The sequence below is a fragment of the Buceros rhinoceros genome, unplaced genomic scaffold (genome assembly GCF_000710305.1).
Source record: "Buceros rhinoceros silvestris isolate BGI_N320 unplaced genomic scaffold, ASM71030v1 scaffold19117, whole genome shotgun sequence".
In the NCBI taxonomy this organism is placed as follows: domain Eukaryota; kingdom Metazoa; phylum Chordata; class Aves; order Bucerotiformes; family Bucerotidae; genus Buceros; species Buceros rhinoceros.
In genome coordinates, this window is record NW_010424309.1 from 4,389 (window position 1) to 31,357 (window position 26,969).

General features: G+C 40.5%; 2 protein-coding genes across 7 annotated transcripts in view; one reads left to right on the top strand and one right to left on the bottom strand.

Annotated features, from left to right (window-relative positions):
* ANXA7 (annexin A7) overlaps positions 1–11,671 on the top strand; it is a 13,011-nt gene extending 1,340 nt beyond the window's left edge. The window contains 10 exon segments of the mRNA XM_010140757.1: positions 2,641–2,857; positions 3,168–3,348; positions 4,718–4,851; positions 5,143–5,237; positions 5,963–6,076; positions 7,311–7,481; positions 8,925–9,095; positions 9,204–9,279; positions 10,587–10,699; positions 11,315–11,671. Of these exon segments, the coding sequence (XP_010139059.1) occupies positions 2,641–2,857; positions 3,168–3,348; positions 4,718–4,851; positions 5,143–5,237; positions 5,963–6,076; positions 7,311–7,481; positions 8,925–9,095; positions 9,204–9,279; positions 10,587–10,699; positions 11,315–11,437 (1,395 nt within the window). The 3' untranslated portion in view covers positions 11,438–11,671.
* Positions 11,672–15,154: 3,483 nt separating this feature from the next.
* The window catches only part of PPP3CB (protein phosphatase 3, catalytic subunit, beta isozyme), a 28,808-nt gene continuing 16,993 nt past the window's right edge, over positions 15,155–26,969 (bottom strand). Inside the window, exons 10-14 of one of the 6 annotated variants that reach the window (XM_010140763.1) lie at positions 26,889–26,915; positions 25,076–25,151; positions 24,139–24,236; positions 18,562–18,591; positions 15,155–16,873 (exon numbers count right to left, since the gene is read on the bottom strand). In XM_010140763.1, the coding sequence (XP_010139065.1) occupies positions 16,695–16,873; positions 18,562–18,591; positions 24,139–24,236; positions 25,076–25,151; positions 26,889–26,915 (410 nt within the window). In that variant the 3' untranslated portion in view covers positions 15,155–16,694. Of the gene's footprint in view, positions 16,874–18,561; positions 18,592–24,138; positions 24,237–25,075; positions 25,161–26,888; positions 26,916–26,969 lie in introns of all 6 variants that reach the window. The other 5 variants (XM_010140759.1, XM_010140758.1, XM_010140760.1 and 2 more) reach the window with 5 other exon arrangements.

Genomic DNA, 26,969 nt, shown 5'->3' on the forward strand with positions numbered 1-26,969 from the left:
CGATTGCAATCACATCACCATCACCACTGATGCTGTGGGCAGGCACTGGGGAGATCCCAGACTGGACTCGGCAGATGGGAACCTGATGCAGGAGCAGGATTCTGGATCTGGATTCAGGAATGCACGGATTGGGATCAAAGGCAGAACGGACAGAGTCCTCCTCGGACACTGACCACTGAAGAAGAGAGTTGACCCTTGTGATCCCCCCGCTTTATACTGAACACGACGTCTGTGGAATGGAACACCTTGTAGGTCAGTGTAGGGTCACCCGTCCTGTCCGCTCCTCCCCGCAGGAGCAGCCTCTATCTTACTGCACCCCCACTGTGGGACACAGGATTCAGCAGTGACCTTGGTCTGCACGGCAGCAAGTACAAGCCAGAGCCTTTCTGCACACCAATTCCTGGTGTTAACTGTGAACACCAAGTGTTGTCACTTCCAGAAGCAGACCCTGTCTGCAGAAATACGCCGTTAACTTCAGACAGTGCAGTGACTTAGCAGAGACTGAGCTGCAAAGTCAAACCACTGAGCAGAATTAGTTCTGTTCTAGCTCAAACCAGGACATTCTGTAATTGTGGGAATTCTGTATGGTCTGTGTTTATGTAGTAGAGAACTAGACTTAGGCATGGAGCTCAGCCTGGATCCCATTAAGATACTGGAAAGCTGTAAATACATGCAATGTATATAAATACATGGAATAAATTTTCCAATTTTTTTCCTTTACAATTTACTCTTACTCCCTCTGAAACACTGAAGTCAGTCAAACTGAAGACGAACATGCTAGAAACCAGACTTTCTTAACTCCAGGATTTCTTTCCCCGCCTCAAGGTTCAGTTGAACCCTCATGATTGTCACGGTAATTTAACTGCATCTGAGTATTTGTTTCTTCACTAGCATCTGAAATATAGCCAACTTCAATGCAAAAGACCTGTTAGATTTGATACCAGCTATTACAGGTTTCCTTGTCTCTGATGCCCAAAGTCATAACCAGTGCCAGAAATCAATGTGAAATTATTTTCTTCTGCAGTAGTGATAGTTATCTGAGCAGGGCTTTTGAGGATCTGAATTTTGGATTTGTGAATCTAAGTTCCATTAAAATCTTTTGTTGAAAGGTTAGACTGTACCACTGGGGAAGAGAATTTTATATAGCCTGGGAACAGTAATCTGGGGGTAGAAATCTTGAGGCAACCAAACCTGAGGAGAACAACTGAGCTAGACTTTACTGCTTTGTAGTTTATTTCTGGTTTCTGGGCTCAAGAATGAGTGTGTACTCTATGTAATGTGTGACTCATATTTCTAAAGCTAGTTGGTAAAGATGATTCCCAAGCGACTAATGAGTCCAAATGTTATGCTTCATTATGAAGATGACTTTAGATACCTGATTTTTAAGATTAAGTATCTGACTTTTAACTTACAAGGTTTTCCTTTAGAGATCCTGGTCATTCAAGTAAATATTTTGATTGTATGTTAATGCTAATAGCAACCTTTGTGGTATGACTGGTAAGTCATACACTTAGCAAAACAAAGGCATGTAGATGTTGGACTTGTTCTTTTTATTTAAAACCTGTAATAGGTCTTGAGTGTGACTCAGTGGTCCAGATTTTGTCATTGAGCGTCCATGCTTTATAACCCAGATTTCAAAGGAAATGGGGGAAAAAAAATCACCTCTTAAAAGTTCTCACCATGTAAGATTTGAAAATGCTGCTTTTGCAAGAGAGGCAGAAGTTTCAAGGATACTAAGCTCTTAGAAGTCCTATGAAAACAGGAGGTGAGCTCCTAATGATTCATAGCGAGCAAGCCTAGCTGAGCTCACCTGTTATTTATGCGGGATAGAAGTGGCAGCTTTCCAGTAAAGGACCACGGGCCCTGGTGGTTGACAAGTGAAACGTGGCTCAGCAGTATGTGTCCCAGGGAGGGAGGCTAGTGACATACTAGGCTTTAGCAAGAGTGAGGCCAGCTGGTCAAGGGGAGTTATTGTTCCTCTGTGCTCAGTGCTCATAAGGCCACATCTGGAATACTGAGTCTAGTTGTGGCCTCCCAGTACAAGACAGACATGGACAAACAGGAAGATGTCCAGGGAGGGCTGTCCAGGAGAAGAGAAGGCTAAGTGGAGACCTGTTCAGTCTTTTGCTACGAAAGAAGAAGTGATAGGGACATTAGAGCCAGACTCTTGTCAGAGGTACATAGTGACAGGGCAGCTGACAACAACCACAGGTTGTATTTGTAATTTGATTTGAGGAAAATATTTTTCACCATGAGAGTAGTCAGGCACTAGAAGAGGGGTCCAAAGAGGCTGTGGATTCGCTGTTCCTTGGAGATAATGAAAATGTGACAAGGCCTTGCATGACCTCACCTAAGTCTGAAGCTGGCTCTGCTTTGAAGGTGGATGGGACCAGAGGCCTTCCAGAGGTGCCTTCCACCCTGCAGCACTCTCTGGTTCTGTGTCAACACGGGGGATGCATTCAAAAACACAACCAGGAGGCCCCCATCCAGGCTTCAGGAATTCTGCTGCTGCTGCTGCTTCAAGTGCTGAAGCTAATGATCTAATTCATGTTATGGACATATGGACATTTTGGTAGCTTGAGAGTTTTTACTCTAATGTTCTGTTAGCAGGGGCACAGACATTCCACTTTTGTGTTTCAGCCGACAGGACAAGAGTCTGTTTATCCGCCGGCCGGTCAGTACTCCTACCCCTCCGTTCCTGGAGTATACCCTCCAGCAGGAGGAGGGACCTATCCTGCTGGACCACCAAGTGCTGGGTATTCAGGGGCAGCAGGGTATCCCGCCCCAGGGGGCTTCCCTGCCCCTGGGGCCTACCCTGGAGCTCCCCAGGCTGGAGGAATGCCACCTTATCCTGGAGGTAAGATTCTTTGTTAAAGCACCCCTGGGGAGTGGTTTCTGCTGTAACCATTCCCTGTGCTTGCGAGAAGTAGTAAAGAAAAGCAGCCTTGTTCAGCAATCATTTTGGCAGCAGTGGAGCGGAGCGTAGGCAGGCCGCCAGGTCGCTGTCTAGCAGTAAATACCGGCATGCTGATGGCAGGGCCTTGATGGGTTTGGGCTGCTGCACAGACAGAGCGAAATTGGTCTCTTGTGTAGCTCTGCTCAATACCCTGCCTCGTGTTGTGTGAGAAGTAAAACCAGTAGGTGTACTGAAGTCTTTCTTCTCCTAGCTCCTACAGGCCCTGGGTTTGGCGTACCTCCTGCTGGCCCTGGCTTTGGTGCGTTTCCGCAGCCTCCTGCCCAGAGCTATGCTGGAGGTGGACCAGCGCAAATTCCAGGTATGTCACCTATCAGAAACGTTAAGCATCCAAGGTTAAACTAAGAGATCCCAGGACAGTTAGTAACAGATCAGTCCCTTACCTTTGTCACTTCTGGCTGTTGAGGTTTGTATGCTGCACATCCCCTACCACCCTTCCTGACAAGACCACTGAAGGGCCGATGGGAACCATCTCTGTAGGTGCTGCGTTCGGGCGGGGTGGCTGTCAGTGGGTAATGGTCATGATGTGGCTTAGGTGCTTATCCTTCTTCAATGTGTGGGTGTCTGATGAGGACTGTGAAACACATTCAATGAGCTGTTCTGCTGAACTCAAAAGAAGTGCATCTTTTAGATCCGTGTGTTCGTGGTGATCCCTGGCGTAGCTGGGGAGGTGGGAAGGAGAACACACACAATTGTTTAAAAGAACCGTGCGGTGTTTTTAATGCTTTGTTGCCATCAAGATGATTTTTGTCCTGGAATGTGTCAGTTGTGTTTGCAAGAAATTCAGAGCAGCAAAACTTTGTTTTAATGATTGCTTTGTTACCTGTAGTAACAACTAAGCTGCTGTTAAAATTGTACATGTCTGTTATAGATAAAAATAAAATTCCAGTAAAAAAAAGTAGTTGTAGTTTTTGTATTCGCAGTGTTTTTTGGTCACTAAATGAAATTCCTTCAGCTCTTTTTTGCACTAGTGAATTCTTAGTATTTATCGTTCATATGGTAGACATTTTAAAGTGTATAATACGACTTTAAAAGAGAGCACGGGACTCACATTCTTCATTTGCATGGGCTACCTTGCATTTTGCCAAAGATAGCAGTAGTTAATACGGAGAGATCCTTGTAGTTTCCACAGCACCAGAAAATTTAACATTTTTAGCTTTTTAGAATTGCCTTGCTAGTGTATGTAGCAGAACGCGTCAGATTGCTTCTTCCCACCATTCCCGAGGGTGAGAAGTTCAGTTACTAGTCATGATAGGTACCATTGCTTAGGAAACAGATTTTGTGTAGTGGTAGGTATAAATGTCTTTATTTTCATGTATTTATTTACATAATAGGAAGAGACCTAATTAATTCCTTTTATCTTGTTCTTTAATTTCTTTACAGTAGCACCATCACCAATGCCTGGTCCGGTATGTGCTGTATCCTCTTCTATAATCAATCTTACGTGGCTTCTGTAGGTTTAATGTTTTTAAAACTGGTTCCCAACAATTTACAGCATGCTCTGCATCAAGAGTTCCCAGCTACACTCAGAGTACAACCTGAACAAAATCATAACCTGTACCCGTGTATACGCACTAATTAAGGAGATCTTAATGCTGGGTAAAAGCATCGCTTTGGCCAAAGCTGTTCAATCCAGCTAAATGTTACCCTGATTCTTGGAGAAAAAAGGGGGAACTAACGGACAGCTCCCTCTGGAGTACTGGTTCCAAAGCTGTGATTTGAATTGGAATTTTCATTGGGCAGGATAGCTAGTTATGCGTGACTTTATTTTCAGCCTGCAGCAATGGTTCAGAGTACCCAGGGCACAATTCAAGCTGCTCCAAACTTTGATGCTGGAAGGGACGCAGAAATTCTGCGGAAAGCTATGAAGGGGTTTGGTAAGTAAGCAACAGAAGCTTAAATTTCTATTGCGCTGTCGTCTTAATGCCATTTTGTCCTGATCTTCAATTTTTCTTTAACCATATATTTTTTTTCTCCCCCAGCTTTTCAAAAGTCATTTTTTCCAGAATGGCTTGTGCAATTTGTTAGACAACATTACATAGAAAATTTGGTAGAGTGAAGTGGTAGTCATTTATTACGTAACGATGCCCAAATGCAAGATAATAAAATGCACAGTCTGGGAGGGATTATGGGGAGTTCTCACATGAAATTGCTCTTCTGTTTACAAGGAACTGATGAGCAGGCTATCATAAATGTTGTTGCTAACCGCTCCAACGATCAAAGGCAAAAAATCAAGGCAGCTTTCAAGACGATGTATGGCAAGGTACGTTCAATAGTTCTTTGAATCAGTTTTGATTCAAATCAGTTCTTGAATCAAACCCAAACTTCCAGCAGCTGCTTTAACGGCCAGATTGCATTTTAGTCTTGGGGATGGGTTTGGGTGTTTTTTAAACGCACTTCTTTTGGTCACATTCCTTGTGTACTGGGGGACATCTGCTAGTTAACATGGTGTTGTCCTGATACCTGGCAGAAGCAGGTGTGGGGGAAGGTTGGGGGCTGGCTCTGTCCCTGACCAAACAAGAAGCTTCTTTGCTTTTGTAGTGCTTGATAGATAGAAAATAATCAAGCTTAAACTGTCCTTACATTAGTGTCTGAAACTACTGGGTTTTTTTATGCACACAAACCAGCACTGAAATCTGGTTTTCTGTGAGCAAGTCATTGAGGGTTGGTTAGGCAATAAAAGGTCGAGATAATTTAATTTCTTCCCTCTGCTGTTTTTGCAATTTAAAGTGAAAATTTATAGAAGTGGCATTTTTCAGGACCTGACTACGTTTTAATTTTTAGTGAGGAAATAATGGAGAAAAGCTGAGCTGTCAAGGTTTTGGACAGAGGGAGGTTGTTTATAAGAAATAAAACAAAGCTTTACAGGAAAACCAGCACAAAGGTAGAAATCAGTCACAGAAGTACGTTCTAGTTTGATCTTTTTTCAGTATATAATCTACATGGCTAACACTCTGCAAAGCCCTTTTTGTGTTTAAAATTGAGCAGGATTTAATTAAAGATCTGAAGTCTGAGTTAAGTGGAAATGTGGAAGAATTGATTCTAGCACTCTTCATGCCAAGCACCTACTATGATGCCTGGAGCTTACGTCACGCAATGAAGGTATGGTTTTCCTGTGAATAAAATAGGTCAAAACCATCTTAAAATGCTCAGCTACGACAATACCTGATCCCTACGCTGTTGAAAAGTCCTGTAGCAGCAGACAAGTTTTGGGGCTGTGGACCTTAAATTCTCTTCTTCTGTGTCTCCCAGTTCCAGCCAATTTTGGCAGGATTAGCCAGTTCAGAGCAGCTGTCCGTCCTGCAGAGGGTGAAATGCAGGAGACAGACCTGTGTTCTCTGCCACTTGGTGATAATCTTGGCTAGAACCTAGAGAGCCAGGGTGCTGTTAAAACAGTCTGTACTGCTCCTTCCTAGGAACCAACCATTGTTAATGAAAGATATTTTTGGATTATTCTTTTTTTCTCTAAAAGGACAACAGTGGAAAAATACTTTAATTAAGGTGGGTGGGTGTCTGTGTTCAAGTATTAAGCCTGCATCAGAGACTAGGTGAGCTAGTTGGTTTGAAGTTCTAACTTGATTGTTTAAGTATCTCTTTCTTGTTTGAGCTGCAGCAGCTAGCAGGTGGCTGATACTGGAAATGAGCAGCTCAGCCCATGTGTGAATGCAAACCTTCTAAAGCCTGTGGAGCTTAAATGAAGATCTGGCTTTAGTGGAGGCAAGAGCTACTCCTGACCCTTTAAAAAAATCTGTAATGTAACATTGCCTAGAAACCTCACATAGATGCACTCCTATCTAATCCTTGCCTGAACAGAGGTGACCGTGCCAGTAAGTTCTCGTGTTACATAGAACTCACAGTTAATTTTTATTCTGAGGGAAGCATGTATGAGAAGTTCCTGCTGGTGCTCCACATTGAGGAAGTGGCCACATTTGGAATAGGGAACACGGTCCTACGCTGACCAAAACAGAATTTACGTGTGTATCTTTGGCTTTAATGGTTATCATAAGGCTCTACCTTTCTCCAGTATGTTTCCAGATTAAGGCTGCCAAAGCATTTCCTTCCTAAACCATTTTCCAGTTAACTTTGGCTGATGTCACTGTTGTGGATGTATAGTTTTGGGGTATTTTTTTGAACTGGTGCAGACTCGAATGTTTTGAGGCATCTTCATTCCATTTTAAGTATACAGAATACCCGGTGCTTTCCTACTGCAAGGATGCTGTTCTTCACAGTGTGATTGTACTAAGTTTGAAATAACAGACAACTGCTTAATTTCACAGTTGAAGGAAACTGGATAGGTAGCGCTTTGTAGTTACGCCCTCTCTTCCTCTGCCTACAGGGAGCAGGCACTCAGGAGAGAGTGCTGATTGAGATCCTTTGCACAAGGACAAACCAGGAAATACGAGACATAGTGAACTGCTATAAGTCAGAATTTGGAAGGGACATTGAACATGACATCAGAGCGGACACTTCAGGACACTTTGAACGATTACTTATATCTATGTGCCAGGTGAGCTTTAATTTTGGTAAGATAATGGTGTACACAGCCTGACTTCGATGCATGTAATCATAAAGGCTCCATAAACAGCCTCGGTATGCTTAGCAAGAGTAAGGTTTTTAATAAATTAGCTCTGGGCCATTAGTTTATTCCCTGGTGACAAGATACAACATTTCACAGTCCTTCCTTAAGGAAGAGATACTGCCTATCTACAGATCTGTGATGAATTCTGTGACCTACTTCAACACCCTGTATTCATCTCCAAGAACTTGCGTGTAAATACTTCATTGTGCAGATGAGATCAGGAAGTGGTACTGTAAAGCAGTGCTCCACACTGCTGCTAAAGCAAAATGTGGCTGATAGAATGACCTTTATGGTATGTGGAATACCTGTGAGAAACCCTACGAACAAGCTAAGGGGTACCACAAGGCAAAACCTACCTCCCAAGTGACACCATAGTCTTCCTTCCCTTTACCACAATTCGGAAGGCACCACTGTTGCTTATCCCGTCATTTACTAGGGCTCTTTTTGTGTTGAAGAACAGTAACTAGTAGTTACCTGTGTTTAAGAGGAAGTATGTACTAATGCAACTTTTGACACTTCCCTGATCAATCTGCCTATTTGCTGTTAGAATTTCTGTGACACTTCTCGATCTCATTTGCCTCTACCTTTGTGAGAGTTCAGCTACCCACTTAGGTATTTGGATTAAAAAGTCAAAATCCACAAGAAAGCAAAGCTTGAGAAGCTCGTGCTGCTGATTTTTATTGTGATAAATCCAGTAGTTTACAGTAACTGACAGCCACATCATTTAAATATTGTATTAACCACTACAGACATGTAGCATTTGAGAGCACGTATTCAGCTGACTCAGCCAGTGTCCACCCGTGCACTGGGCAGCAAAAAAAAAAAAAAAAAGGAAACCAAGGCACATATAATACCATATAAGCCCTACTGACATATTATAACTATAGTAAGTGCTTTCTGGAGACATTCTCACTTGAAATTAGCAAATTCTAAATAAAATATGAGATATTTTAGGTGTCCATATTCAGTAATATAATTCATGAGTTTGTTTGGGAAGATTCTTTTCAACTTGAAGCCTAGAAACAAACAAATCAAGACAAAGTTTACATTATTAAGTTAAACAGAGGATTAGTAAAGTACTTAATGAGAACTATGAGATGGCACGCAGGGCTGAAATTATCTGAGTCTAGTCTATCTGCAGTTTAAACCGTGCCCTGCAACCTGCCCAAGGTTCTGGGCCACTTCTGTGTTTGTTGCCTGTCAGAAATACTAAGCCAGAGAGCAGTTTAAAGCAGTGTACTGTGTTTCGAACTGGTATTACTCTCGCTGCTTCCAGCTCTGGAGGTACATGCTTGGCGTCTCCACTGCCAGCAGTTACAGCATAACCTTCTCTGTGTGATTTCATCTGACATCTGTTGTCTTTGCTTTTAGGGTAATCGAGATGAGAATCAAACTGTGGATTATCAAAAAGCTCAGGAGGATGCTCAGCGTCTGTACCAAGCAGGTGAAGGAAGACTCGGGACTGATGAATCTTGCTTTAATATGATTCTGGCAAGCAGAAGTTTTCCCCAACTGAAAGCAACAGTTGAGGCATACTCCAGGGTAGGAGTTCTTCACTGATTTCCCATGAGCTTGGTCAGTGTGTTTTAAATTAAGGTTCCAGTTGTTCCTACACTTCATTATCCACATATTAATCTCATTTGTTTGTAGATTGCTAATCGTGACTTATTAAGCAGCATTGACCGAGAATTTTCTGGAAACGTGGAACGTGGTTTGAAGACTATTTGTAAGTCTTAAGTTCTTCCCTCCCCTTTATCCCTTTGGAATTAAACCTAAATGTAATTGAAAAAGAATCCAATTCAACACCAGCCATACGCAAATGAACACACAATCTGAGACTGTGCTAGCACAAAAGTAACTTAAATTATTCAAATTATTCACTTCACAGTTAACTGGAGAAAACAAGCATCCACCATGCAGAGATCCGTTCAAAACAAGGAAAGGCTACATAGGATGTATTTGTCACTTCTCTGGGAAGGCAACTACACAGAAACAAGGGTCACTGCTTAGTGCTTGTAGTTGTGTTTTTCAGAGCTTTGCAAAATTACCTGAGTTCACAGTAACAGAGCCGTGACCCTGCTTGTGTGGCACCTCAGCAGGGACGGCTGAGACACCCACACATGATCTCAGAACCAACATGAACCAACTTCAGGCACAGATCCCTGTCCACTCCGCTTCCCCACCACCACCTACCCCCAAAAGGTCAGCATTTGCTAAGCAACACTTCAGCAAAACAGACCTGTTTTTCCCTCTGGCTTACGGCAGTAACGTGGTTCACACTGAGCACACTTTGCTGATAGGAGAACCAGTGTGATTTACTGGTAAATCTGCAGCCACCGGGCCCACCAGTGCTCACCAAAATGACAGCGTTTCTGTAGCTCTATCGGGTAAGTTAAAACTCCCCAGATTACATTCTGCTGAAGAGTTTTATCGGCAAAATTCAGCTCTGAGAACCGTGAAACAGAATAAAGGTTCATCAACTGAACCAAGATCCATTCCGTAACTACTAGAGTGAGAACTCTTTACAGTCATACTTTTGTTACTGAGATTCCAGCAATGGAACATGACTAAAATACCCTGTATCCTAGTACCAGCTATCCAGCAGAAGAACTGTTTTTCAGTTACCTATTTGAGAATTAAGGTTTCAGACGGCTTTGAAAAGCTCTTCTAAAGAAGTGCTTATTAACTTAATAACTTTTCTTGTGAAGGAGTAACTCATTTGGTCAGCATGAACTAAACACAACAGGTTCTGTAATCCACTAACTGTGCAGTTACAGTTACTAACTGTAACTGGATCTTCACCGATACCGACAGCAGGACTCCAGCACTGATCCTGCCGGGTGCTGCTGTACGGCACACAACACTGGAGCTAACACCACAAATATGCTTTATTGCAGTGCAGTGTGCTTTGAACCGCCCAGCCTTTTTTGCAGAAAGACTTTATCATTCGCAGGAATCCAGCACTGATCCTGCCGGGTGCTGCTGTACGGCACACAACACTGGAGCTAACACCACAAATATGCTTTATTGCAGTGCAGTGTGCTTTGAACCGCCCAGCCTTTTTTGCAGAAAGACTTTATCATTCTATGAAAGGAGCTGGCACAGATGATTCTACTCTCATTAGAATTATAGTCACTCGCAGTGAGGTAAGAAACTTTCTCCTCTGTAAATGTCACACGTAGTGGGAAGCTACCTCCCCTAAGCAGCTTCTCATCATGGAATGGGTTGGGTTGGAAGGGCCCCTAAAGACCACGTAGTTCTGACCTCCCTGCCGTGGGGAGGGACACTTCCACTAGAAGGTGCAAGGCTTTTCACTTTGTCCTTCGTCCATAGCTGGAGAAATCACATATTGCAATGAAGCTTTTGTGGGGTTCAAACGTACACGAACACGTTCACTCGTTCCAAAGCCAGCTCTTGTAGAGTCACTCAGTTACCTCTGGCTAGAAGCAGTGCTGCTTGGCTTCCTCCTTAGCTGAGGTTGCCTGCCCATGCAACAGATAAGCACCTCAAGTTTGAAGGTTCAGCTGTTAAGAGTTAGGATAGTACAGTCCTAACAGAGCGAGGACTAGCTGCTGGACTCTGCTTTAGGAGCTGCTCCTCTGTCCTTAGAGGGACCAGCTGGCTTGTAAGGTGTGCAGAGTTTATCAGTTGCACATCTCTGTAGTCGGTGAGGGAGGAGATGGGGGTGGCTGTCTAGGAGTTAAAATCATACACTGTGTTTTAAGTTTCGTGCCTTTTTTTCCTCCCTCCCCTTTGCATAGATTGACCTTGTGCAAATTAAACAGATGTTCACACAAATGTACCAGAAGACTTTGGCTACAATGATAGCAAGTGACACAAGCGGTGATTACCGGCGTTTGCTGCTGGCAATTGTTGGTCAATAGAAGAGGATTGTCTGGTTGTTTGTTTTCTTTTTTAAAAACAAACTGAAAGACATGTTACATGCTTTACGCAAACACGACTAACCTTGTGTGTAAAAGAATAATTTTAAACTTTGTATAATCAAATATGCCTTCTTGGTGATTCATTAAGCTTGTTGCACTTACAGTCGCCTTAATTTACAGCACGTGATATTCCTTATTGTATAATAAAAGATCTATCTTGTCTATTAGCCCCAAGCCTTAGTCCTTTTGACACTGACAAAACCACCTCCCTTCTGACAGACTCCCATGCGATCACGTTTTCTTGGTGGATCTTCAGCACTCAACAACTTTCTTGACATACCTAAACTTAACTGCTGAGCTAACTGTGGATGACAAAAAACCCCGAGGCTGTGCTGTAAAGCGTTTTACACCCCCCAGCCCCCATGCTCTAATGTCTTTCTGTTGTAATGTTGAAAAACGGGCAAGTCACATCACACTGACAGTCTAAGGACCTTGACAGAATCTGACTGTCCCCCCCCATTTAATTTCTTAAATTAGTTACCATTAAGTCACCCATGGAAAGGAGAAATTATCTCCCATCTAATGCTGGAGTATCTCCTTGTAAAGGAGTGACTGATACAGCGAAGGACTGAGCAGTGCTGCAATACTGCAAAACACGTATAAATCCAAACTGGAAGCGGTTGTGACCCGGACAATATGAATGGCTACGTGCATCTTTCCAAAGGACCGAAAAAGAACAGCTCTGAAAAGCACATCTGGTTTTGTAGAAAGCCACAGACCACCAGCCATAAATGTACAGAAGCTTCAAGTCCAGCAGTTAGCAATGTCTTTCCTAACATGCTTAAGCAACACTATCAAATGACGACTGCATTGCAGGGCACGCTCACACAAACAGCAAACCCCTGTTTCTGTTATCCCTCACACAAGACCAGGTGGGGCCGGGAGAGTTGATTCCAACATGGCAGACCTTTCACTGCTACACAGCACGTGCACGAAGGTCTTTGCAAACCAAGCACAGATACCAAGTTTACCATGCCTCAAAAGCTCAAGTGTTTCACTTACATAAATGTTCTGCAACCTACATCTGACTTTAAACTTTTTCTGACATTAAACTCAGAAATACAGATCAGATTCAAATTCTGGGGTCAGATTAAATAATGCAAATGTCAACAAGAGACAGAAGTTGATTTGGGGGGCTAGAGGACATTCCACTCTGCATTACTTTGGTCATCTCTGGTGCGAGTAGCCACTGTCATAAATGGCTGTCAACAGCTTTCCAAGCTTGACCACGAGTCTTAGAAGCTTTGGTTCTGTTTCTTTGCTCTCGAGCAAACATCCTTACGAGTGCAGAAGCTTGGTGTTCAATAATTAAAGCATAGTAGTGCATCTACATCTTTTTGTGTGTGTGAAACATCCCCACCGCTTAACTGGTCATTCAAAGCAGAGTGGTTGTCCGGCTTGTACAGAGTTCTGTGCCCTAGGGACAGCCACCTGTTTTATGGCAAGAAGCTATCTGCATTACAGGCTAGTAACGAGTAATTGTTCCATGGGTAACAATTGGTAACAAGGCCCATTGTAGCAAAAAGGCGGCAAGGAAAGAATGAACAGATACTGTCTATACTGCCTCTGAAAACACCTATTTTTTACATGTAACTAATGTAACAGCATTTCAAGATGAAACCTTAGGAAAAAGAAAACTGTTTATGAGACTGCTCTCTCAAAAGGTGTTCAGACTCAAACAGGGAGAGACCTACTTCTTCCTAAGAGAAAAGCAGCCCCAATCCCAACCATGTGTTGTTTTGCAGAAGAGGCCAATCATCTTCTTCTCAGTTCAGCAGATACAGCAAGTTTTCCATTTCAGATTTGAATTTAGTGAGCTTTGGAAGGAAAGCTATTGTTTGACGCCACGTATGATGCTGGTTGCTGAAGCTGCCCGTTTGCCATTAACTGAACGTAGGGAGGCTCTGTGAGCTAGGCTGGTCTTCCTGCTTTGGCTCACCAGGTGGCAGCAAGTTTCTCAACAGCCCAAGTCCCTGTTTTAAAATAAGCCTCCCCAAACCTTACTCAGGCATGTTCTGTACTTTGGCTTCTCAGCTTCACTAAAATGCGTTTACACTTCTCAGAACAGTCAGAACTCCCAGCCCTCCTGTGAGAACTCCTCCTCCCCGCTGGGGCCCTGCAGAGTGGAGCACCACAGATGATGGTTTAATCCAGCAGTTCAGGGAAGAAGTGGCCTTTTCCCTGGGACCCGCACGGTGTCAGCTGAGACCTGGACGGGGAAGCGCTGACTGCTCCAACTCAAACCAGGAACCAAATACGTGTCTCTCAGCTTTTGCTGCCTGTATCCTGTGGCTGACAGAGCTATTTCCAACCCTTCTCTCTACCCAACAACAGACTAAGGACACACAGACTTCACCCCCCACCCCCCCCTCCTTAAAACGAGCAACGCAAACTACTTACAGTTTTCTGGGAGGGAGGATATAATGTCTTCTCCCCAACAATACACGAATTACAGACAGCTCCAGACTCCACCTTGCAGAAACACAGCAGCAAAAAATGAGAACGTACTTTCCAAACAAAGAAAACCCAGAAGCATAATCCTGTTACCTGACCTGGCATAAAGGATGACAGGAGACATGCAGCATGAGAGGAGAAATCAGGTCATCAGCTGCAGTAAAGGAAAACTTCTTGGGCAGATCTGCCTTCATATCTGGCAAAAACTACTACGGACAACAGATACCGCAAGGGAATCCTCCAGGAAGCGTTGTTGCAGCTGGGCACTTCCTGCCACAGGAGCATTGGAACCGGTTCCCTCCAATTACAAGGAGGTCGTCCTGACGGACTGCATCTGCATTTTCTCCTTGTAGGCAACTCCAGTGGGTCAGAACGCTAATGGCGACTAAGATCTGAGCACCAAATAATGAAAAATACTGTCTTGCGCGGATGAGAAATTTTCCGCTAGCGCTTACAAGGAGGAAGGTACCATCATAATGTTCATCATGTGAAATTCCAGTCATACTTAGTAACACGCATTTGTTCTGCACTAATACGACATCATACACAGACTGCACAGCTCACGAGGATGAGGGTGCTTCAAAAACACCCCCCAAACTCACCATTTTTAAACTTCATCTTCTGCATTCAGACTCTGAGAAGTTTCCAATTAGAATGCATCTGCAATAAAGTAAAATCAAACATTAAACCTCTGTTAGCATCAGTGTGCCACTTTTACCTTAATCCCCATCCTGTTCAGCAGCGTCTCCTTACTTCAAAAAGAGTATTTCAGAATATACCAAAAAGACTAAATCACGTGTCCACTACTGACTGCCCAACAGTCTGCCCTCGCCCTCTGCCCAGCCACAACGTGCTTCACTAGTCTTGAATGTTCAGTTAAGCACACAAAACGCAGCTATTCTTCACAGCCTTTCTAGAATCCACCAACCCTGGTGTCACGAGCTTGTACAAACCAACAATGGATGCCCAGTTTAGCAGACAGAGAACACCTGGTATTTTATTCATGAGAGAACTCAAAAGAAAAAAAAAAGAGGCAGGGATAACATTTAAATTAAATGGCATTTACATTCCACTAGTTCTCTGTGAGATCCATCTAACCTTTCAGGCTATTCTTCCAATAGCTTAAATTTTGAAGACTATTTCTAAACAATTTTCAAGGTCCTATCAGACCTACATATGCTAAATAAAACCAGTACACAATGATAGGAGCCGCAGCCCATGCACAGAATTTATTGTGTGCTACTGTTTATAAAATACTTGAATAGTTCAGAACATGCATAAAATTTCCAACTTAGGGGTATGTACGGATTGTACTTTATGGCAAACCAAAAAAAAAGGGTGGTGGTGGGGGGGGAGTGATGAGCTCTGGTGACATAAGTTTCAAGTTGTGTTCCAGGGGATGAGGAGGACATGTAGCAAAAGTCCAAATATATAACAAGGTACAGTGGCAATCAGTACAGTCCGTTACTTGTGAACAACTCAGCAGAGGGCTCCAATGTTTACTGTAACCAAGCAGTCCCGTAGATACCCAGATACATGCAGTCCCAAGTGTACACTTCCACTAGCGCCGTAGCGGTTGAACAGAGCGATTGCTTGCGTGCTGCTTTGCCTAAACAAAGGTATGTCCGGTACAGTTTCGGTTTCCTTTACAGATCTAAAAATAACAAAAAGCTTGCAGCCATTCAGCCCAGTGATTATTAGCTATTTATGCAACCGTAATACTCACGATAAACTAAAAGTACCCATAACATCTAGGTAACCTATAGATATACATCATAGGTCTATATATTAAATATCTGCCAAATGAAAACATGCATACACGAAGTACAATGCCAAGCTTTACAGACTTGATATGAATCAAAATTTACTTAAACAATGTACAAAGTTCAATTAAAAGTACCTTAAAATTAACACTTCCATATTTTTCTTACTTTTAAAATTATTATATATAATAATTCTTTTTTTTAAAATTCAAGGTGGGGAAGAGTCTTGAAAAAGCTGGGCAAAAAAGTTTCTGAATTAAATATTTTTTTAAATCTGTGTTCAAGTAATAAACATTCCTACATAGAAATCTTCCGATAAGCTGTAACTAAAAAATACAGTGAATACAATATAGAATTAGCAACATCTAAGGAGTAAACCTGAGGTCAGCATTTTACAGAATGACCAACTGAGATTTTTTTTTTTGGCGTTTTCTCCCGTCTCTTTAAAATACAGTTTTTGCAGCCTCAGACACTTTAAGACCATTCTAATCTATCGTTTTAAAGACATTTCATGAAACTGATGTCCATTAATAAATAGTTAGCTCTTAGGGTTGTATTCGAAAGTCTGATTTAAAAAACCAAACAAACTACCTCTACTGAAAGAAAAATCCCATCTGTAAACTCAAAAGTGTTGACAACAATGAGCGCAGGATGCTAGTCTAGATGTGCTTTAGTGATAACAGCCCGGTTCTTTCCCCAGATCTCTTCTGAAGCTTCAGCAGCCAGCGATGGGCTTGGTGTAAATGGGCGAGGCACGCGCTCCCAGGAGGTGGGGTCACCACGTAAAGAGAGGGGCTGTTGTCTCAAAAGCGCGATGGTCTTTCTTCAGCGGGATCAAGGTAGATGGTTTTCCACCTCCTAGTAAGCGGTCACTTCAAGCGATCCCCCTGGCCATCTCGTCTGTTGTCACATCAAAAAGCAGTAACGTAGGAATTCTCAGGCAAGACACGAGTGCGTAAACCAGGAGCTGACGTGCGTGGTCACTGTGCGTTGTTGTTGCCAGTTCCATTGTTTCCATTGGCATTGGTTGTGTTTATAGTATTAACACCGTCTTGCTGAAGAGCATCTTTTCTTGGTGGCATTCTCTCATTGATCCTATCCAAACCTTTTGCCTCTTCAAAACTGCAGATTTTATGTTGCGGAGAGAATCCTCGTATTGCTTAACAAAATGCAAATTTGATATGTCAGTAATGGAAAAATAAGTTGAAAGCATACACTTTTTTCTAACAAATGATGTTTAAAAACAGGTAAGAAATCAGCCAAAGAAACTCATGGCTCTGCATCGGTATTAGTAAAAGCTTTTCTAACCTGCTTTCCTGAAACGTTCAACGGCAATCACGAGTTCAGCTCGTAACAGAAAGAACAAGGTATGGCAAATATTCTGCAAGTAGGAATCAAGGGGTTTAAGCCCACTTGATTGCTTCTGCACGTCCCTGGCGTGGCCAGCTATCAACACCAACTGCTTTTGCTGCCCAGTGCGTCAGGCTTATCTCGACATCCCCCTTCTCCTCGGTGGAATGTCAGTAAGATCTAAGCAGCGCAGCAAGTGCGGTGGAGGCAAAGCAGCAAAGAGTTACAAAAGTAGTAGTACGCTCACATCCTGCATACGCATCCATGGCCTGATCCTGCAGTTTTCATGCAGGCAAAACTGCGGGATGTGGTTCACGTTCTGTGCTAATCATGTGGGTGATGGAAATGGACACAACCACAATCACTGAGTTAGCACCATGGTTAAACAATGGTGTAATTTAAATACAAACGTATTTAAAGTAAGTACAGAAAATAGGTATTATTTTGCTACAGATTATTTTAATGAATGGGGTCTGTAGTTGAATTTACACCTGAGAATGGCTGACCACATAAGACTGAAATCTCTGGGATGAAATAATTCTTTGGAGATTTAAGTACAGCTTTCCACTCACAACAACGGGACCTCTTGCACGTGTGTGTGAGAACAGAATATGGCACTTGTTTATATTTTTGGAGATCTTACTTCCTTAATTAAAAAAAAAAAGAATACAGTCATTAAATGGTGCTTTGCAACCAAATCTGAAAAACCCTGAAAGCAGCTCTCTCGACTGCTATGCTGTTTGTCATTCACTTCACTGAATACTGAGCAAGAGGAAATTAAAGACTCTCTGAAAAGACAACAGTCTGAAGTCAAATACTCTGAACACCAAATAATTTGAGGCATTTTGCTCGATTCCACTAACAAAGGATGTGTATAGAACTTATTTAGCACAGAAGCACTGATAATCCACGGAAATTAATATGCCTCATACTGGCAAGCTGGCGTATATACTGGGAATAAATTTGATCGACAAAATACATTTCAAAATCTATAGGAAAAACCCATTACATTTATATGTCTTGCAGTACCAGATGTGTTATGGAAAGTTTTAAAAATATATTCAAAGCCATTAGAATAGATTTTATGAGAAAAGGCATGCATAAACAACCCTCCTTCCACATATCACCCCCCGCAATCAAACAAAACCTCGCAGTTGAATGCAGAAAAAAAAACAACAACCACTGAACACTACCATTTTAAAAGACAACACCACGTATCACAACATGCTATTATACAAAAACCTACTGCTTATTTTGTAAAAACAAACAAACAAACAAAAGACCGACCTCCCCACCCCCCAAGGATTTCCCTAAGATATTAAAGATAATCATCATCCTAAAGCCAGAAATGAATGTTACATGTAAAAGGGATGAATCAGTGCGGTTGATTCATCTCTGCTTGTGCAAGTTGAAAGTAAAACACGCCCACACAGAGTACTTTTGAATTCCCTCCCAGACACCACAGATCTCTGCCAATGGCAAAGACTCTGATCATACCTTTTTCAGCCTCAATTGCCTCTACAGTGGCTGTACAGAAGTGAGCAGATGCATGCAAAATGAATGAGAAAGATGAAGAGTGTAATATCGCACAGCAGAAAAGGCAATGATCAATTTAATATAGTACGCTACGCCAGATCGGACTACAGTTAGTTAAAATTATTATTAAGGTTTTGGGGCTTTTTTAAGTTGAAGTGAAATGTCTCCTAAACTTTAACTAACACACTTGTCAACTAGAAGTATATCAGAGCAACACTAATTAACTGATGCTATTAACTGTTATTAACATTTCTAAAAGATTTTTGTTACTGTTTTTGGGGTTCAGACAGCAACAGAAAATTTCAAATTACATTAAAATTGTGGTACAGTTTTTTAAAAAACATACTAAAAATCTATTTGAGACTACTATTTCTGAAGATTAAAATGCATTAGTGAGCTTTATTAAATTACCAGGAAGTACGCTATAAAAACAAAACTAGCAGTGTTCTGATAAGGAATTACTTTTCTCTTTAGGTTTAGCTCCCTGAAGTTTAACTAGTACTTCAATTTCTCACCATATTTTAAGCTAAAAGGGGTATCTCTGAGAACTGAACTGTGAAATTTATACCACAGAAGACAAATCCAGCAAGTCATATTGACAAAGTCCTGTAAATTGTTTGGCTGAATCAACAGCAAGGTCTGCAGCAGGAAGAGGTCTGCATTTAACATAGTCTTGGTGGGTGAATTAATGTGAATACGCAAAAATCGAGCTTACTAGTTGTCTTTCAAACTACATAACCATGACAGCTGCTGTAGTTTCTTAGGTGTAAGACCTTTCCCAATAGTTTTAGCTCTAGAAGTCAAAGCTTTAACATAAGGTTTTTAGGATATCAAAAGCAAAATAACTTTCTATTAGGGCAGACTTGCTAAAGAAACCACTTGGCAACTACGACCTAAACTGCAGCTACGTTTCAATAACGGTAACAACTTTTTACCTCCTCTGCTATGTGCCATGCCCCCAGTGCCAGAATTTCAGAAATATGAACAAAAAATAGCACACACAGTGGTAAACCTACTCGTGTAGTGCTTGATACACATTGCTAACAACAAAACCCACTGCAGAGTACTCATGCAAATGTGGGGGAAGAGACCGTGGCATTAGATCAGAATAGAATTATTTAAAGTGAATTAAGGTTATTACTTCTAATTTCCTATCCAACAGAAACAAGACACGACTCAGTTGTCCACACTATGTTGTTAGGTATCAGCTGCCTACACTATGCCTTAACCTCACTGTTGCATAAAATTGTAATTTCCACTGAGATAGATACTCTAAAAAAATAAATAAAACCAGATACTTGCATGAACTGCTACTAAAGTAATGTGGAATACTTCAGGATAATGCAGCATTTTAATTTTTATATACTGCAGAGGCCACAGTACCAAAAAGAAAAAAAAAAAAAGATTTCCTACAGGAAAATTTAGAGACAAGGGCAATCCCAGAGTTAAATCAAAAAGCCAGCTGAATGGATGGTTATTTATATTTACATTAAGGGAAAGACACTTCCTCAAATTGTAGAAATTAAGTAGTTTAAGAATTATTTTAGAAAGTCACCAAATACATACTTTCATACTACAATCAATTTGCCATACAAATACAAAGCTAGGTAAAAAAACCACCTCTTTCCACCATTTCCTGTTACCTGTGAAGTCTTTGTTTTCAATCTTTTCCTGAAAAGATCACGAATATTGATTCTCTGTAAATTATGTAGCTTGGTCATAAACACAAAGTTCAAAATTTACTCCTAGTTCACTCTACTTGTAGTACTATTATTCCAAAAAGAACTCGGAATATACATCACAGAAAAAATTTAGGTTTTAACTTGACATAAAAGAACAAACTGACTGGAAAATACAAGGTCTTGGAAAAAACCACACTGTAAAGACTCAATTTGGAATGCAGTTTTGTTGGATTCTCTTTTGCAGGTACATCTAAATTAAAACTATTCTTTGTAAACCCTGATAAACCTCAAATAAATACTGTATCATACGAACAGAACAGGTAGTCCTGAAGCCTTTGCACAGAAAATTCTCCCCTTGAGAGCAATTTTAAGAATCAAGGTTTAATGGCATTTCCATCCCCAGTTTCAGCTCTCCCCCTGCTTTACTTCAGGGACAGAGCTGATGTAAAATCCTTGCAACTTTCAAAATAAAACCAAAAAACCATCTCACTGCCCCTCTGACTAACAGCAAGCGCAGCAATGACAGAGAAGAAGTATTTGGTGAGTTAAACTATTTCCAGGGAAGTACTTACTATTCTTAATTTTGGCTTGTGTTCAACATGTTGCTGAATAAATCTTTAGGTTTTAGTTTGTTTTTTTTTTAAAACAAATGTTGACTCAATTTGGAAAATAATTTTGTTGGATTCAATTCACGGCATAAATCACTAGGAAATGCTACTTTAAAGAATGTGGCCCTTAATATTAGAGCTACTATAACGCATGCAACATAAATAATAAACCCCATAAATTGACATTAAAAAAATTTAGAAACTTACATAGTTTCTAAACTTAGTTACGTGATTTCCCGAAGTCTTTTTTTATCCTAGTACATTAAAGCTACCTAAAAATAACCTATGATTCATTTTTCAAAAATACTTCCGTATGTTTTGGAGGGGGGGATGTAGTTTCCTCCATAGGATGTAGTTTTGCACTTTTTTCCCCAAACTCTCTTTAACTGACTTGTCTTTGTTTAACCCTTTCACTACAGTTAGAATTTGTATTTTGCCCTCAAGACTGCTCTGTTTTGCAGTAAGCAACTGTTTGAGTGTTGTCCATAAACGAGTTGTATTTAACGGACCGATGTGTTTGGTGCCCTACTCTGCATTATGTCAACGCCAACAAGCTTCTCTCCTCTGAGCGCAGCCAGTGTCTCACAGAGGGTGGCGGATGTGGCTGAACACACGCCTGGAACAGGAGTGGTCTTTGCTAGGATCTAGCACAGAATACGTTACTGACGTTATGAACTGTAACAAGCATATGCATGCCATTAGTGGTGACTTACATAGATATCTGTATCTGCCCTGATAAAACATACTGCAGCCCTGCTCTCTAAAGAGATTTGGAGATACAATCAGATGTCGATACAATCAGAAGCTTCCTACAGATTTCATAGCAACCAGCACAGCTAGACCTTTTCTCAATGTGCCATCCAGGAATTAGCACTCGGTAAGACTAAAACCTGGCAAATCCAGGACAGACTGGTCAGCTTTGTGGATTTTCAAGCAAATAAAAGAATAGAAAAAAAATTGTACAGTTAATATTATGGTTTTTTATTTCCCCAAATCTAGACTAGTTTAAATTATTGATAGTATACTGATCAAGACAGAACGATATACTGCAAAAAGTAACTATTTGCAGTAAGAAATCCTACTGTACTATTGGTGACCGTGTTTTTGCCAAGAATATGACTTTAGTGATAATATGATGGTTTAGAAAAGTGTCAATTAGTGACATTTTCTTTTATTTTTGGCTTAATTCTAGCTTCACAACTGGGCATAATAATTAGAAAACTTCTTTTTTAAGACTGAAACTAAGTATCAGTAAAAAGTTACTGCAATTTAAGAAGAACTAACCATTGCCACAAGTTATTTTGAACAATCAATGTGACTAAAACAAATGAGGTATATTAGTTTAGGGAATCGAGGAATATTGCCATCAAAAGTTCTAGTCGAGAAGAAAAAAAACATCCACAAAAATCCCAAACGCTTTCTGCATACTTTCCAAATGTCCCACATTTTCAGTAATGTAGAAAGACATACGTTTTATGTTAAAAAAATTTTCTAGTCAGTTTGATCCTCTCTGATATTTGTAATGCAACATGGATAAAAATCTGCTAAATGAGTGAGAGGAATGCAGACTCATTTTTTTAAGCATAACAAAGTATCGTATTAAACAATGAAAATTAAAACTAGAACATGGACTTTTTGGAATAGTTGGATGGATTAGGAAACATACACCATTTCTTGTTATAGACATTCACAAAACAATCACATACACACACCGGACATATAAACTTACTTGTAGACATTATATGTCCACTGAAAAATGACTTAAACTGTGACATTCATGTTTCAAAGCTATGAAAAAACAGCTTTGACAGTTTAATAGAAGACGTAGTGAAAGGTTTTAAAAAACTACATAGAAAATATGAAAGTATTCAGATGAACAGCCGAAATCACAAAATGAGAAAAGCAGCTACTCTTGCAAAATAGATTGTGTAAAAAAGTGGTGTTCATAGATCACAATCTTTCGATAGTTATAAAATTCAGTGGTCCCACACAACAGTTTTATATTTTCTAAGTATAAAACTGAAAGTCTGTGAATAATTTATGTTAAGAGCGCTGGTGATATGAAGTCCAGTTTCAGACTGGCATATTTTAGTTACCCACCACTGTGAACAGAAAGCTGGACTTCATGCTTTTAATACATTTGGTACAAGCTCACAGCATTCTCCCTAAGCCTAGTTAATCATTTATGGGCCTTGTGAAAAATACGATCCAATGATTCAACAAACTAAAAAAAAGAAGAAAAACCTTTTACAAAATATTCAATGAGCCAGATTACAGGTGTATTTTGTATAGAGTTCTTTTTATTTTCATGCCAAAAAAAATATATATATGCACACTTAATAACACCCTTTTATTCTGATTTATTTACAAGTTTTAAATTCAATCCCTTTATTCTCAACTGATTTTATAACAATTACTGAGTATTTTTCAAGTACATTATTGTTCAAAATGCACAGACAATGTGCAGCAGCAAATGCAGCAAACCTCAAAAACAAGGTGCTACAATATTGCTTCTACATCAAGAGACAGACAAGTGTCTGGGATAGTGGTTTAATTTTAACACTTATACAGACATACATCTATACCTAGAGAGAGACAGACAGATCTAAGAAAGCAGCTACATCTGCAGAGGAAGGAAACAGCATGTTACAAGGACAATCCAGGGAGGTCAGTTATACATAGAACATTTGACAAACAACATAGAGAACAAACTTTGGCATTAATTACCAGGGTACAAAACGCAGCACATTTCAATCTATCAGTGGAGTGTAATATGGAACCCTGCAGCTTGTAGCTGTTTGTAATATTAGTATCCACAAGTATTGGACATTGTCAATGAAGGTACTAACACATCCATAATAAAACCATTTTAATGAAAGCAGACAAGTAATGATGCAAAACTACATTGCCATTTTTGTATCTGTAATGATCTGTGTCTCCATATCACAACTATAAGGTCACCCCACTTCAGGCATCTTGCACCACCTGAAAAATTGTAAACTAAGGAAACTCAAAGTCTGAAAAATGTAGCCTGATACCGCTGAACTCACTTGCTTTTAGTTTTATACCCTGGTTAAGTATCCATTTCACATTGCCTGATTAACACATAACACTATGTTCGTATCAGCCGCTAAGACAAGAACTGAAAAGCATAAGAAATTCCCTGCATGCATTATGTGTAGTGTTAGCAAAAGAGTGAGATGTGCCCCAGTCCATCTGAGGCACAGCAAGTTGCATAACATCATTACCACTTTGCAGGGTCTGTCGTCCTCCAGCCAACACTCCACTAGGTAACATTCCAGTGGGAGTCAAACCCTTGAGTGTCAGCACACTTTCGCTCTCCTCCCTGGTGTGAGAAAAAACAGTAACAAAACCTTAAATATCCGCTTGTGAAAACTTGCATCAGAGTAAAATAAGGGACGGGGAGAGGGACGGCCTGTTTTTGCTGTGCTTTATGCGTGTCAAGACTGAATGCAAATCCAAATGCAAGCAAGTAGAAAGGGGAAACTATTTCTATTCCACAACAGTCTTTCCCATAAATACTGATTACTTGTGAACCAAATTCTGAGTAATATTCACAAGCAGGCTCATTAACTTTGTAATTAGCACTGAATGCCTCATAAGGTACTGAGCATATCTCAGTGCCACACAACATTCCATAATTTTGTTCAGAGTCTATGCTTCAGAAAATAACAATTTAAAAAACTATCCCCATTTGAACAACAATGATCTCTGGAAAATTATAAATTTAGAGTAAATGTTGTTGTGAAATCTCTAGATCTAGACAGGTACAAGAAAATGGTGTTTTTAAAAGGCTGAAAACAAACAAAAACCCCCTAGACCTAAACTTTCTGACATGCCAGAAATTTTCAAGTTCAGTCCTGACCTCCTCCATTACATCCTTGATTTCAATCTCTCTATTTTAGTATTGTCTTTCCAACACACATAGTTAATGCCTGGACAAATATCTCGTTCTCTAATTTCTTGAAACATTTCTCAAAAGTAACTTAAAAATTATTCTTTAACCAAATATACCAGCATCAATGGGGTGCATCAATATGCCAAACAAGTTGCTGATGCACGATGATCTCCCTGAAAAATGTTTGCCGTCCATTATTCTGGAATGGAGACATTTTCCTAATACACGTAAGAGGGGTCTTAGGAATGCAGAAGTCATGCAAGTACCTGAGAACAGAGAAGACTCTTGCCATCTTGCCAATTGCACGAATTTTGTTTCTGATTATTTCTTTCCGTGCGGCAGCTGTACCTACTTTCAATGGAATAAGAGAGAGTCTCAAGCTCATGACTATTATTAGGGCCACCATTTCAAAGTGCATCAAATTCAACACAACTGTTTAAGTTCAGTACTCTTCACAGGAGGCCAGTACCCAAAGATGTAAGAGCACAGTTGTAAAATTATGGCTTTAGAATGCCATCAAAACCACCACCACCTCTGCGTCCACGAAATACACACAAAAAAGTTTTGGATGTTCACAGTGATTTCCTAAATCTAGCAAGCATCTAAATTACCACCACTACAGTGTATAAACTATCATAACTCATTTGCCTAAATTTTACTCTTGAAATTCTTCACTGACATACATATATATCAAGATGTAGGCACACAGCCCAATACAGAACCCAAAGCAAGATATCACCACAAAACCCCATAAAGATTTGTTGCTAATTCTTACACAGCTGTCTGAGATAAAACAGTAGTTTGTTTGCTTGTTTTTATGCGAACTCCCCAAAACACACCCCCACAAAAAACTGACAAAACAAAATGCCAAAGGATTGCAGTGTGACCTCCCTTACCACCTTAGTCTATGTTCTGTGCCATCTTAGGTTTGTATAATTGCAGAAATTATGAACACCAAAGATCTGGAGCAAATACTGCATATTCCACAGAGCAGAGAGATACCGTTTGTAACAGATGAAAGTAAAGACCAAACTTGGAAAGGAGGCTTGTGATTGGGAAGGATAGCCACGTTTCCTTGCCTTGACATTTTAAAAGCAGAAGCTCCTTTCTCCAACACTAGGTGTTGATGGTTTGTTTCAATTTATAGAAGTCATCCTTCCTTCCTTTTGCTGACTCCTCAATTCCACTAAAATAGTATAGTCAGATGAGGAGGTATCAAAACTAAAATCCTTACTTCTCCTTAGCCATTGGGGAAGGAGAGTATTAATCATACCAAGATAAGAGTAACTGAGTCATACTTTGAATTCAGCCACAGGGGACCAAAGTGAACAAACTCAGACAGCTCTGTTTAGTATTCCAGATCTTCCATATATCATTGTTCTTCAACCCTGGGAGAAAGGTACTCATTAAAAAGTTGCCAAACTGATTTTCAAGAATATAGAAAAGAGGATCACAGAAGTGGGCAGAGGAAAGCTGCATATCCGCAAATTTGACTACTTGCATTCAAAAAGGCAGCTGTGGAAGAAGCCTTTTTTCCATCCCTGCTCACTAGTATTTAGCTTCCACACAAGAGTACACACACTCTAGCACCACAGAATTGCCCTTCTTGGACCACAGCTGCCAGAACGCAAAGGCCTTCTGTTGCACAGGAGTGGGCAGACTTCCCACCCAGAACAGTGAACTGAGTAAAATACAAGGCATATAAGGGCAAACAAGAACAGCAAGAGCACACAAGAGGGAACATGTATAGTAGTGATAAAAGAAAAAGGGAGCAAGAGACAACCTTTGCATGAACACAATGAAAGAATCGTGGGGTATGACAAACACCTGCCAATCCATTTAAACAACATTAAAAAGCCAGGAACTACTAAGTAAAACTGTTTTAGAAAAAGGAACAATAACGAACTGCAGACACCAAGCTAAACCAAACAAATAAACAACACAGAAGGCCCAAGAAAAACTCTGGATAGGCTAAACCACTCCATTTTTACTGAAAATAATGTATTTTGAATTTTAACTTTCAATGTTTACATTCTAGAAATTTTTACTTTCTCTCTTTGAACACTATTAAATAACAGCTTGAAGATCTGGAATGAGAGGGAGACTCTGTTTCAGAGTTTTTGAAAAGGCTAGGGCTAAATGACGGACCATCAATCTTTC